This window comes from Cherax quadricarinatus, chromosome 11, assembly GCF_038502225.1.
Source record: "Cherax quadricarinatus isolate ZL_2023a chromosome 11, ASM3850222v1, whole genome shotgun sequence".
Taxonomy (NCBI): Eukaryota; Metazoa; Arthropoda; class Malacostraca; order Decapoda; family Parastacidae; genus Cherax; species Cherax quadricarinatus.
This window is the reverse complement of record NC_091302.1, coordinates 53927929-53940542: the sequence shown is the minus strand read 5'-3', so window position 1 is coordinate 53940542 and position 12614 is coordinate 53927929. Positions and strand designations below refer to the sequence as shown.

General features: G+C 39.5%; 1 protein-coding gene across 1 annotated transcript in view; it reads right to left on the bottom strand.

Annotated features, from left to right (window-relative positions):
- Positions 1-12614, bottom strand: part of CalpC (calpain C) — a 105735-nt gene that overhangs the window by 19814 nt on the left and 73307 nt on the right. Inside the window, exons 10-15 of the mRNA XM_070083869.1 lie at positions 6857-6951; positions 6427-6540; positions 4916-5034; positions 3756-3786; positions 3505-3646; positions 3047-3105 (exon numbers count right to left, since the gene is read on the bottom strand). Coding sequence (XP_069939970.1) covers positions 3047-3105; positions 3505-3646; positions 3756-3786; positions 4916-5034; positions 6427-6540; positions 6857-6951 — 560 coding nt within the window. The remainder of the gene's footprint in view (positions 1-3046; positions 3106-3504; positions 3647-3755; positions 3787-4915; positions 5035-6426; positions 6541-6856; positions 6952-12614) is intronic.

Here is a 12614-nt window from a genome sequence, read left to right as displayed (position 1 = left end):
AACTTCCAAACTACGAATTCTCTGCATTATATTCACACCACACATTGCCCTCAGACATGACATCTCCACTGCCTCCAGCCTTCTCCTCGCTGCAACATTCATCACCCACGCTTCACACCCATATAAGAGCGTTGGTAAAACTATACTCTCATACATTCCCCTCTTTGCCTCCAAGGACAAAGTTCTTTGTCTCCACAGACTCCTAAGTGCACCACTCACTCTTTTTCCATCATCAATTCTATGATTCACCTCATCTTTCATAGACCCATCCGCTGACACGTCCACTCCCAAATATCTGAATACGTTCACCTCCTCCATACTCTCTCCCTCCAATCTGATATTCAATCTTTCATCACCTAATCTTTTTGTTATCCTCATAACCTTACTCTTTCCTGTATTCACCTTTAATTTTCTTCTTTTGCACACCCTACCAAATTCATCCACCAATCTCTGCATTAGTGTTCGCACTAAAGCTAACAGAATTCTTGGCTTCATATCTAGAAGTATAAATAATAGAAATCCTCAGGTTGTTCTTCAACTTTATATATCCTTGGTTAGGCCTCATTTAGACTATGCTGCTCAGTTCTGGTCACCGTATTACAGAATGGATATAAATGCTCTGGAAAACGTACAGAGGAGGATGACAAAGATGATCCCATGTATCAGAAATCTTCCATATGAGGATAGACTGAGGGCCCTGAATCTGCACTCTCTTGAAACCCGTAGAATTGGGGGGATATGATCGAGGTGTATAAATGGAAAACAGGAATAAATAAAGGGGATGTAAATAGCGTGCTGAAAATTTCCAGCCAAGACAGGACTCGCAGCAATGGTTTCAAGTTGGAAAAATTCAGATTCAGGAAAGATATGGGAAAGCACAGGTTTGGTAACAGAGTCGTGGATGAGTGGAACAAACTCCTGAGTACAGTTATTCAGACTAAAACATTATGTAGTTTTAAAAATGGGTTAGATAAATACATGAGTGGGTGTGGGTGGGAGTTGGACCTGACTAGCTTGTGCTGCTGGGTCTGGTGCTGTGCTCCATCATTGAGTGGGGGTGACAAGATTGGGTGGGTCATTGGGCTAATCCGAAGGGTTGGGGGGGGGGGAGTCATTGGGCTAATCCGAGGGGCTGGGGGGGGAGTCATTGGGCTAATCCGAAGGGTTGGGGGGGAGTCATTGGGCTAATCCGGGGGGACACATGGACCTGCTCTGCATGGGTCAGTAGGCCTGTCGCAGTGTTCCTTCTTTCTTATGTTTGTTCTTAATACAGTGATACCTCAAGATACGAAATTAATTCGTTCCAGAAGGCTGTTTGAGTGCCGATACTGAACGAATTTGTTCCCATGAGGAATAATGTAAATTAGATTAATCCATTTCAGACCCCAAAAAATACGCTTACAAAAGCACTTACATAAATGCACTTACATAACTGTTCGAGTTTTGAGCTGTTCGTATCCCGAGGCACCACTGTATATGAAAGTGTTAAATATAGTAGTGATAAGTTTGAGAGATATTCAAATTTAGGGAGAGTACTGTACTTGCTGTATCTAAATATGATTATTTCATAATCCCAGCACTACTATGTAAGCCACAGATCAAGGAAATATACATACAGTTCTTCAAATATACTGCTTGCATGAATATTGAGATAAAGACATTAACATTTTTGTGCTTAAATGTGGCCTGGTGGCTAAAGCTCCCGCTTCACACATGGAGGGCCCGGGTTCGATTCCCGGCGGGTGGAAACATTTCGACACGTTTCCTTACATCTGTTGTCCTGTTCACCTAGCAGCAAATAGGTACCTGGGTGTTAGTCGACTGGTGTGGGTCGCATCCTGGGGGACAAGATTAAGGACCCCAATGGAAATAAGTTAGACAGTCCTCGATGACGCACTGACTTTCTTGGGTTATCCTGGGTGGCTAACCCCCTGGGGTTAAAAATCTGAACGAAATCTTATCTTATCTTATAGACGATACACATGTTACATTTTATGTGCTCACCATGTTCTTACATCTAAATTAGGGAGCCTTCTGTTTAGCAAATTTACCTATATATTGTCAAATTACTAAAGTTAATGGTTGCTTGAGTATAAGGACATAATATATGTATATCAGGAACACTCAGCAGAATTAAAAAACAGTCCTATTGGTTACTGAGATAATATTAATTAAAGCTGACCATGTAAAACCTAACAAATCTTGATGGGGCCAAACAAATCTTAGTTTGTGTAAATTTGCACACTAAAAAGTTGCTAATGCACAAGTAACAAATTTCACATCTGTCAAATAAATGTTTTGTAATAGTATACAGTACTATAGTAAGGGTTTTACAAACTGCCAAAAATTTTTATAGTGTGCATCTTATGAACACAGTAACAAAAATTTATTCATTACCTTGGTGACTATGGTTCATATCCCCTAAACTGAAAACCAAGAGCAGGATTTTGTGTAAAATGTGCTAAACAGTTTTTCCATGCCCAAATGTCTCTTTATTCTGGACAGTCAAACTTATCAATGTCAATGTTAATCACAGTAGAGTAATTTAAAGAGATGGTTTCTGTCATTCTCTGAAATAAAAATGAACCCAAGTCTGAAACAAATTTTATTATACCATCATAATATTGTATTATAATGCCAAGAGCAAGGGGTCAGTAACCCCTTCTCCTGCATACCATACTAAATTTAAAGAGAAACTTTCATTTTTCTTGTTAGGTCACCTTGCTTCCGTGGGATGTGGCCAGTTTGTTGAAAAAAAAAAATAGTATTATTTTGCAAATCTAGGTTCAAGGGACCAGGGAAAACAACCCACACCCCTCCTTTCTGGGAATTTGGGGGTGGGGGGGACTGTACTTTTAATGTGCAAATATCAAATTCAATATACGAAAAGTACTAACTGCTGTGAATGTAGTCTAGGTATAATTTACTTATTTGGAGTTTCACATTTACTCAGAAGAAATAATGCATGCTGAAAGTGATTGATAAATTTATGTGCTAACACTTAAATAATCAAATTACAGTATGTATAAGTAACATAAAAGGATACATCCAGAGCAAGTATTACTTGCCGACAGATGTCTAAACTGGCACAGCTTTTTATATAGTCTGTAAGCAAGAAAATTAATTCTTTAGGGAATAAACAGAAATATTAAATTATTCTTATGTTTAAATTAAAATATGAAGTACAGGATTCACTTTTTCTTTAGTAATTACAGTATTTCTGTAATGGGTTATATTTACACGTAATATGTATAGAAGCTTTGTTTTTCAATTCCTGGAATTCCAAAGAAAACTTTAAATCAGTGATTCATAAGCAATGATATGTATTTAATTTGATTTAGTGATAATATACAGACTGAAACAATCAGTCTCAAAATACCTTGCTCAGCCTAAATTTTTTTTTTTTTAACTAGGTTTCTTTGTATCAAGACCATCAAATGTGAAATTTGAGAGAATGACTTCCCTGATCAAGGACTATATTTGGAAGCAAGGTAACTAACTTACCATTTGGTAAACAGGCTTCAAGAAGTTCATGCAATTCAAATGCATTGACAGTGCGATGTTCATCAGCAACCTGAAGGAAGACAGCTTCATACTGCTGCAAGCTCTTGCCATCCACTGATCCTCGAGCCTTGAGAAGAGCTGGCTTACAGCATAAATTTTATATACAGGAGGGCCCCGCTTTACGGCGTTCCGCTTTACGGCGTTCCGCTAATACGGACATTTCAAATTATGACCAAAACTCACTATACGGCTCCCCCCAATGATGGTGATGTGTCTACCAGTCTAATAAAATTTATGATTAACTTTTATTAACAATTCCCTCATTATTTTGGACTGAAAGTACAGCATAAATTTTATTTATAATAAATGTGCTACAATAGTCTAAATTGGCATTCATAAGAACATAACTGAAGAGCATTGCAGACAAATTCCTGGACAGGCTAAGCTGATCCTATTCATACTTAACTATTCTCACTCATGTATGTGTAACCTATTTTAAAACTACCCAGAGTATCCACTTATAAAATTATGCAAAATTTTTCACTTGCTTACAACCACTGTTTTTCTATTTCCTCACTGGTTTCAATATTCCATATCAACAAAATCTTCCAATTATCCCTTTTCCCCATATCATCACATAAAATGCATAATGTGCAATAATATATTAATATGCTTGTCTGCCCCTTTGTAATTCCCAAATTTATTGTTTATTACCTGTAATCATAATCCAACCTGTAATCCTTACAATAATTGAATATGATAAATGGATTAAATAACGAGTTAATACGCTTGTTTGCCCTCGTAATTCCCAATTTTGTTGGTTATAACCCTTTAGAGATGTTTTGGTATGGCTTGGACCATTTACAAAGTCAGTGTGACTCTGTAAATGGCCCAAGTAGGACCAAAACGTCATCATACGCTCCTCTCTCCTATGTGTGGGTTATCTGCGTGTTGTTCTAGTCATGGTATTGTGCCTTTTTGTTCTTTCTAAACATTGTATCATACTGAAACAAAATATTATTATTATTCTTAGATCTACAATTATTCTTAGGAAGTAGGTTGGTAGACAGCAACTGCCCAGGGAGGAACTACTGTCCTGCCAAGTGAGTGTAAAACAGACACCTGTAATTGTTTTACATGATGGTAGGATTGCTGGTGTCTTTTTTTCTGTCTCAAACATGCAAGGCTTCAGGTATGTCTTGCTACTTCTACTTACACTTAGGTCACACTACACATACATGTACAAGCATGTATATACACACCTCTCGGTGGGATACAACCGGTGCGTTAAATGAAAGATCTACAATTATTCAAAATGACATTCATCCAATATAATGGGTCTAATTATCCACAAATTTGCAATAGTAAGATTTAAAACGTTATTCAGTACAGTACTTCAACTGGTACTTACTTAAGTTTAAGGGGTTTCGACGAGAAGACTCTTAGCGTGAAGGATGATTCCTGGCCTGGCTCAAAGGTAGTGGGCAGCAAGATGTATCCTCCCTGCTCCAACTGTACTCTTTCACTAACCTAGACATAAAAAAGTTCCATTAACACACCAATGATACCCCTTAACACCAATGAGACATTGATTATAAAAATTATAAGAGTTAATGTTAATAGTTATGTAAGCTTATGCTTGTTATCACAAGGAAAAGTGAAACAGGTAGTGGAATCTTCGCACTCAAACTTAATTCAGTCCAGAAGACTGTTCGAGTACTGATCTGTCTGAGTACCGAACGAATTTTTCCCAATCAATTTTCTTTTTGTATGGCTGTTATCACTAACTCTCTTAGCCCCATGGTGACTTATTTAAACAAATAATATAAAAAAGTACAAAAAACTGCAAAGAAACATGAAATAGTTTACAGCAAAGTTCTGGCAGGTTGTGTTTGTTTGGTTGAGTGCAGAGCAAACTGTCGACTACTGAGCGATTTGTTTACCGAACAAAGTGTTTGAATATCGAATTGTTTGAGTAGGGAGCTGTTTGAGTACTGAGGTTCCACTATATGTCTTTCTGAAAAACTGTGAAGAGCAGATCTATTAGACTTATATATCATGGGTACAGGATTATAATACAACAGTAGTTCAATTCAAAATTTGTATTTCACACTGACCATTCAAAATTAATTTAGACTTAGAATGACCAGATTGCAGTCTCACTAATGTCATTTTCAAAAAAATATACATTACTACTATGGTTATTAGAAACACTTGCTGGATACATTAGATAGTTTAAAAGGAAGAAGTTGCTAAAAAGCACTGAATCTTGAGCATTATATATCCACAGATATTAATTATGAAATAACTGTATATAGTTTATAATATTTGGAAGAGTTAAATCAAGATAAGAGCTTTCTCTAAGCTCAAGTAATTGTATGACCCATATAGTTTAGCGCTTATTTTTAATAATAATAATAATCCTTCCTCCATCAGAGACGACTAAAATGCCAAGAGCATGGGGCTAGTAACTCCTTTTCCTGTATAAATTACTAGATGCAAAAAGAAGAAAAATTTCCATTATTTCTTTTTCGGGTCACCCTGCCTTGGCGGGAGATGGCCAGCGTGTTGGAAAAAAAAAATAAGAATTAGTTCCAATTACCTGGTAATACTAGATACTGAAATACAGTGGTACCCCGAGTTTCAAACTTTTTTTTGTTCCAGAAGGCTGTTCGAGTGCCGTTACTGAACGAATTTGTTCCTATAAGGAACAATGTAAATTAGATTAGTCTGTTTCAGACCCCGAAAAATACACTTACAAAAGCACTTACAATAATATACTTACATAATTGGTCAAGTTGGGAGCAGTTCGATACTCAGGGTACCACTGTACATTTCCTTGATGGGGATTCTTAACCATGTAAAACTGTTTGTAAATAAGCAATGAACAGACTTCTAACAAGGGGGCAAATAAACACTCACTTGTCTGCTGTTTGTATACTGAGAGTTGATGAGGGATTTATTTTTTTTGAAGAAAGCTTTACTAATAGAGTCAAGTCCACTTTTGGAGAGAGGATAGGCTGTGAAACCAATCACCTGTAATAGAAGACATTGACAAAATATTACACGAAAAATTGCAGTAAATTTCTTAATTCACACTAGCACAGCATCAAATTATGGGTACAATGTATTACGTTTACAATTTTCATATGCGAGTCAATATGCAGGAAATGTGTATAACTTATTCAAGGGATTCAGCTACCCATTTCCTCTAAAATCACACAAACATTAAAGATTATAGCACACCAAATAAGATTTGCTGAAACATTTTTAGCATTTGTTTCACCTAGTAGTATTGATAGGTGAAAGGCAAAGACATCTCTTATTAGGTTTAAGCTATAGCCACAATTACCTTAGGTTCCATAACTGAATGTTGGTTGAGGGAGATAACCACCTCCTCCATGTCACTCAGGATCAGGTGGAGCTGTGGGTTAATGTGGAAGGTATCTGTTGAAGAGAAGTGCATATATTAAAAATTCAAAGCAGTGTAAAGAATAAACAAATTCATCATTACTTGCTACGTAGCCACCTTTCCAGAAGGATACAGCCATTATCAATGATGACCCATTGAATTGCAACACCACCAAAACTCAAACCCAGCTAATTTATTGATCTCCATGTGTTAGCCATGCTCATTCCAAAAACACTTCCAATTCCAAAAACTACTCACCTTTACTCCAATCTAACATGCTCAGTGCTTATAAATGCCTGCTGCATGCTCATACCCCCATTTCTTAATAATACTTTCATTGTTTTCTCTTGACCTTTCCTCAGACACCCTTTACACTTTCATCCACTCCAGATTTATATACCCTCTTGACATGCATTGCTCCAATTTTCATGTAAAGAAATCATGGCAATCCGTCTTCTGGCCCTGTGAATTACATCAGTATTTATTCTCTGCATAATATTCAAACTAAACACTGCCTCCAACCTCCTTCCCACTGTAATAACCAGAGACCATACTTCACAATCAGTCTACAACTACTCATAACTGGAAAGGCCATTCTCAATACTTCAGAAAGTACAGTAGCAGTTCTGTTATTAGTCTGAATCACTTTCTGTAAAGATAACTATAGACTTAGTTACACATTTACAGGTGTCTTACAAAAACATGATCCACACTGATTACACAACCATTTAGTCTGAGTATGTTGAAAACAATCTTTTCAGCTACAGGGAGCTATAGAGTGTAGGGGAAAAAAATATGAGCTTGACAATCATATATAATTTTTCATTTCAAAATCATTGGTAAAGCTCTGTACAAGTCAGGTACTCCCCCACAAAACAGCCCTCCATCAGATGAAGCAGATGTCTTTCCATGCTCTTCTAAGAGTTATTCAGCTGTAGACACCTTGGAGCTTCCTCCAGTTTTTTGTTAAAGAGGGAGATGATTCTGTTGAATTCTAACCCACGCAACTTACACTAAACTCCCTTTGACTATTGATGCCATTACATCAGTATGCATGATCTAAACAACTTATTAGCAAACATGCTATTAAATTACTTTTGTTATATTAAGATATACAGTACAGTCAGGGGTGGTACCAGGATCTTTTTCTTTGGGGGATTAGGGAAAGGCTAGCTAGTTGGATGGGGTGGCTAGTGGGACTCTAGCATTTGCAGAGCAAGCACACTTATCACTTAGACTGTAACAAATAACAAAAAAAGGCACAATACTGTGACTGGAACGATACACAAATAACCCGCACATAGAAGAGAGGAGCTTACGACGACGTTTCGGTACGACTTGGACTATTTACAAAATCACACTAATGAAAAGGAAAGCAGGATGGGTATATATAGGCAGGAGGTGGTAGTAGTAGTATTAGTGGAGGTGGAAGAAAGTAGTAGTGGAGACTAAGTAGTAGCCGAGGACTAAGATTCATGAATCTTAGTTCCGGCTTCATCTCTGTAGATGCCTTCCTCTCCCACTGCATTGTAAAATGCTCCAAACTTCAGAATACTCGTGACTTAACCTGATTCCTTCTCCTTTTTTCTTCTTCTCCCTCTTCCCCTTTCCTCTTTCCTTTTTCTCCTCTGGGTTGTCTTTCTTCTGCCCTGTGTATTTGTTCCTTCTTTATTTATCTGTTTTAACCCCCCTCGGTGTTCTTGCTCTTACCCTCTGTGGGCACCTAGCTCCCTTGCAGTGCTCCTCTTTCTTAGCATTTGTCTGGCCCCTCTTACTCTTACTACCTCCCCATTACTACTTCCTTCCATCTCCACTACTACTACTACTACCACCACCTCCTGCCTATATACATGTATACCCATCCTGCTCTCCTTTTTGTTAGTGTGACTTTGTAAATGGTCCAAGTCGGACCGAAACATCGCCGTAAGCTCCTCTCTTCTATGTGCGGGTTATTTGTGTATCACTTAGATTGTATATTACAGCTTAAATCAAAATATCAATGCTCTCTAAAGATCCTTTTAGTCACACTTTATAAGAGTGAGAAAACAAATGTCCAAATCAAATTATGTGAATAGTAATGACGTGAAATTATGTCAATATACAACTTGCCATCCAGCAGGCGTGTGTAAGCATGTTAGATAGGAGTGGAGGCAAGTGGTTTTTGGGCCTTGACGTGTTATTGGAATGGTAGCAAAGTAACATTAATGAAAGGATTCAGGGAAACCGGTTAGCCGGACTTAAGTCCTAAAGATGAGAAGTAGAGTTCCTGCACTCTAAGGAGGGGTGGGAATATTAGCAATTTTGAACAGCAGTATTGGTGCCCTTTTGGTAAGACAATGATGGAGCAAGTGACAGTAAAAGTGTTTCTTCTTTTTTTGTGGCCACAATAACTTGGTGGGAAATGGCCAGTGTGTTAATTATAAAAAAAATCGTTAAATCAATATATACGTATATATACAGTAAATTTCTCAACAAGTCGGCCGTCTCCCACCGAGGCAAGGTGACCCAAAAAGAAAGAAAATCCCCCCAAAAGAAAATACTTTCATCATCATTCAACACTTTCACCATCACTCATACATAATCACTGTCTTTGCAGAGGCGCTCAGATACGACAGCTTAGACATTCCTCCAAACTGCCAATATCCCAAACCCTTCCTCTAAAGTTTACCTGGAGTTTACCTGGAGAGAGTTCCGGGGGTCAACGCCCCCGCAGCCCGGTCTGTGACCAGGCCTCCTGGTGGATCAGAGCCTCATAAACCAGGCTGTTGCTGCTGGCTGCACGCAAACCAACATACGAGCCACAGCCCGGCTGGTCAGGAACCGACTTTAGGTGCTTGTCCAGTGCCAGCTTGAAGACTGCCAGGGGCCTGTTGGTAATCCCCCTTATGTATGCTGGGAGGCAGTTGAACAGTCTTGGGCCCCTAACACTTATTGTATGGTCTCTTAACGTGCTAGTGACACCCCTGCTTTTCATTGGGGGGATGTTGCATCGTCTGCCAAGTCTTTTGCTTTCGTAGTGAGTGATTTTCGTGTGCAAGTTCGGTACTAGTCCCTCTAGGATTTTCCAGGTGTATATAATCATGTATCTCTCCTGCCTGCGTTCCAGGGAATACAGGTTTAGGAACCTCAAGCGCTCCCAGTAATTGAGGTGTTTTATCTCCGTTATGCGTGCCGTGAAGGTTCTCTGTACATTTTCTAGGTCAGCAATTTCACCTGCCTTGAAAGGTGCTGTTAGTGTGCAGCAATATTCCAGCCTAGATAGAACAAGTGACCTGAAGAGTGTCATCATGGGCTTGGCCTCCCTAGTTTGGAAGGTTCTCATTATCCATCTTGTCATTTTTCTAGCAGATGTGATTGATACAATGTTATGGTCCTTGAAGGTGAGATCCTCCGACATGATCACTCCCAGGTCTTTGACGTTGGTGTTTCGCTCTATTTTGTGGCCAGAATTTGTTTTGTACTCTGATGAAGATTTAATTTCCTCATGTTTACCATATCTGAGTAATTGAAATTTCTCATCGTTGAACTTCATATTGTTTTCTGCAGCCCACTGAAAGATTCGGTTGATGTCCGCCTGGAGCCTTGCAGTGTCTGCAATGGAAGACACTGTCATGCAGATTCGGGTGTCATCTGCAAAGGAAGACACGGTGCTGTGGCTGACATCCTTGTCTATGTCGGATATGAGGATGAGGAACAAGATGGGAGCGAGTACTGTGCCTTGTGGAACAGAGCTTTTCACCTTAGCTGCCTCGAACTTTACTCTGTTGATGACTACTCTCTGTGTCCTGTTAGTGAGGAAATTATAGATCTATCGACAGACTTTTCCTGTTATTCCTTTAGCACGCATTTTGTGCGCTATTACGCCATCGTCACACTTGCCGAAGGCTTTTGCAAAGTCTGTATATATATTACATCTGCATTCTTTTTATCTTCTAGTGCATTTAGGACCTTGTCGTAGTGATCCAATAGTTGAGACAGACAGGAGCGACCTGTTCTAAACCCATGTTGCCCTGGGTTGTGTAACTGATGGGTTTCTAGATGGGTGGTGATCTTGCTTCTTAGGACCCTTTCAAAGATTTTTATGATATGGGATGTTAGTGCTATCGGTCTGTAGTTCTTTGCTGTTGCTTTACTGCCCCCTTTGTGGAGTGGGGCTATGTCTGTTGTTTTTAGTAACTGTGGGACGACCCCCGTGTCCATGCTCCCTCTCCATAGGATGGAAAAGGCTCGTGATAGGGGCTTCTTGCAGTTCTTGATGAACACGGAGTTCCATGAGTCTGGCCCTGGGGCAGAGTGCATGGGCATGTCATTTATCGCCTGTTCGAAGTCATTTGGCGTCAGGATAACATCAGATAGGCTTGTGTTAACCAAATTTTGTGGCTCTCTCATAAAAAATTCATTTTGATCTTCGACTCTCAGTCTGGTTAGTGGCTTGCTAAAAACTGAGTCATATTGGGACTTGAGTAGCTCACTCATTTCCTTGCTGTCATCTGTGTAGGACCCATCTTGTTTAAGTAGGGGCCCAATACTGGATGTTGTTCTCGACTTTGATTTGGAATAGGAGAAGAAATACTTTGGGTTTCTTTCGATTTCATTTATGGCTTTTAGTTCTTCCCGCGATTCCTGACTCCTATAAGATTCCTTTAGCTCGAGTTCGATGCTTGCTATTTCTCTGACCAGTGTCTCTCTACGCATTTCAGATATATTGACCTCTTTTAGCCGCTCTGTTATTCTTTTCCGTCGCCTGTAAAGGGAGCGCCTGTCTCTTTCTATTTTACATCTACTCCTCCTTTTTCTTAGAGGAATAAGCCTTGTGGCCCAGTGGCCTGGTGGAGGTGGCCCGGTGGCCTGGTGGCTAAAGCTCCCGCTTCACACACGGAGGGCCCGGGTTCGATTCCCGGCGGGTGGAAACATTTCGACACGTTTCCTTACACCTGTTGTCCTGTTCACCTAGCAGCAAATAGGTACCTGGGTGTTAGTCGACTGGTGTGGGTCGCATCCTGGGGGACAAGATTAAGGACCCCAATGGAAATAAGTTAGACAGTCCTCGATGACGCACTGACTTTCTTGGGTTATCCTGGGTGGCTAACCCTCCGGGGTTAAAAATCCGAACGAAATCTTATCTTATCTTATCTTGCATACATCGAGTGCCACCAAGTTAATCTGTTCTAAGCATATGTTGGGGTCTGTGTTGCTTAGTATATCTTCCCAGCTTATATCGGTTAGGACTTGGTTTACTTGGTCCCACTTTATGTTTTTGTTATTGAAGTTGAATTTGGTGAATGCTCCCTCGTGACTAGTCTCATTATGTCGGTCTGGGGCTCCACGCATACATGTCTGAACCTCAATTATGTTGTGATCTGAGTATATTGTTTTTGATATGGTGACATTTCTTATCAGATCATCATTGTTAGTGAAGATGAGGTCTAGTGTATTCTCCAGTCTAGTAGGCTCTATTATTTGCTGGTTTAAATTGAATTTTGTGCAGAGATTTAAAAGCTCGTGTGAGTGTGAGTTTTCATCAGAGCTGCCTCCTGGTGTTATTAATGCAACAATATTATTTGCTATATTCCTCCATTTTAGGTGCCTTAAGTTGAAATCCCCCAGGAGCAAGATGTTGGGTGCAGGAGCTGGAAGATTTTCCAGACAGTGGTCAATTTTTAACAGCTGTTCCTGGAATTGCTGGGATGTTGCATCT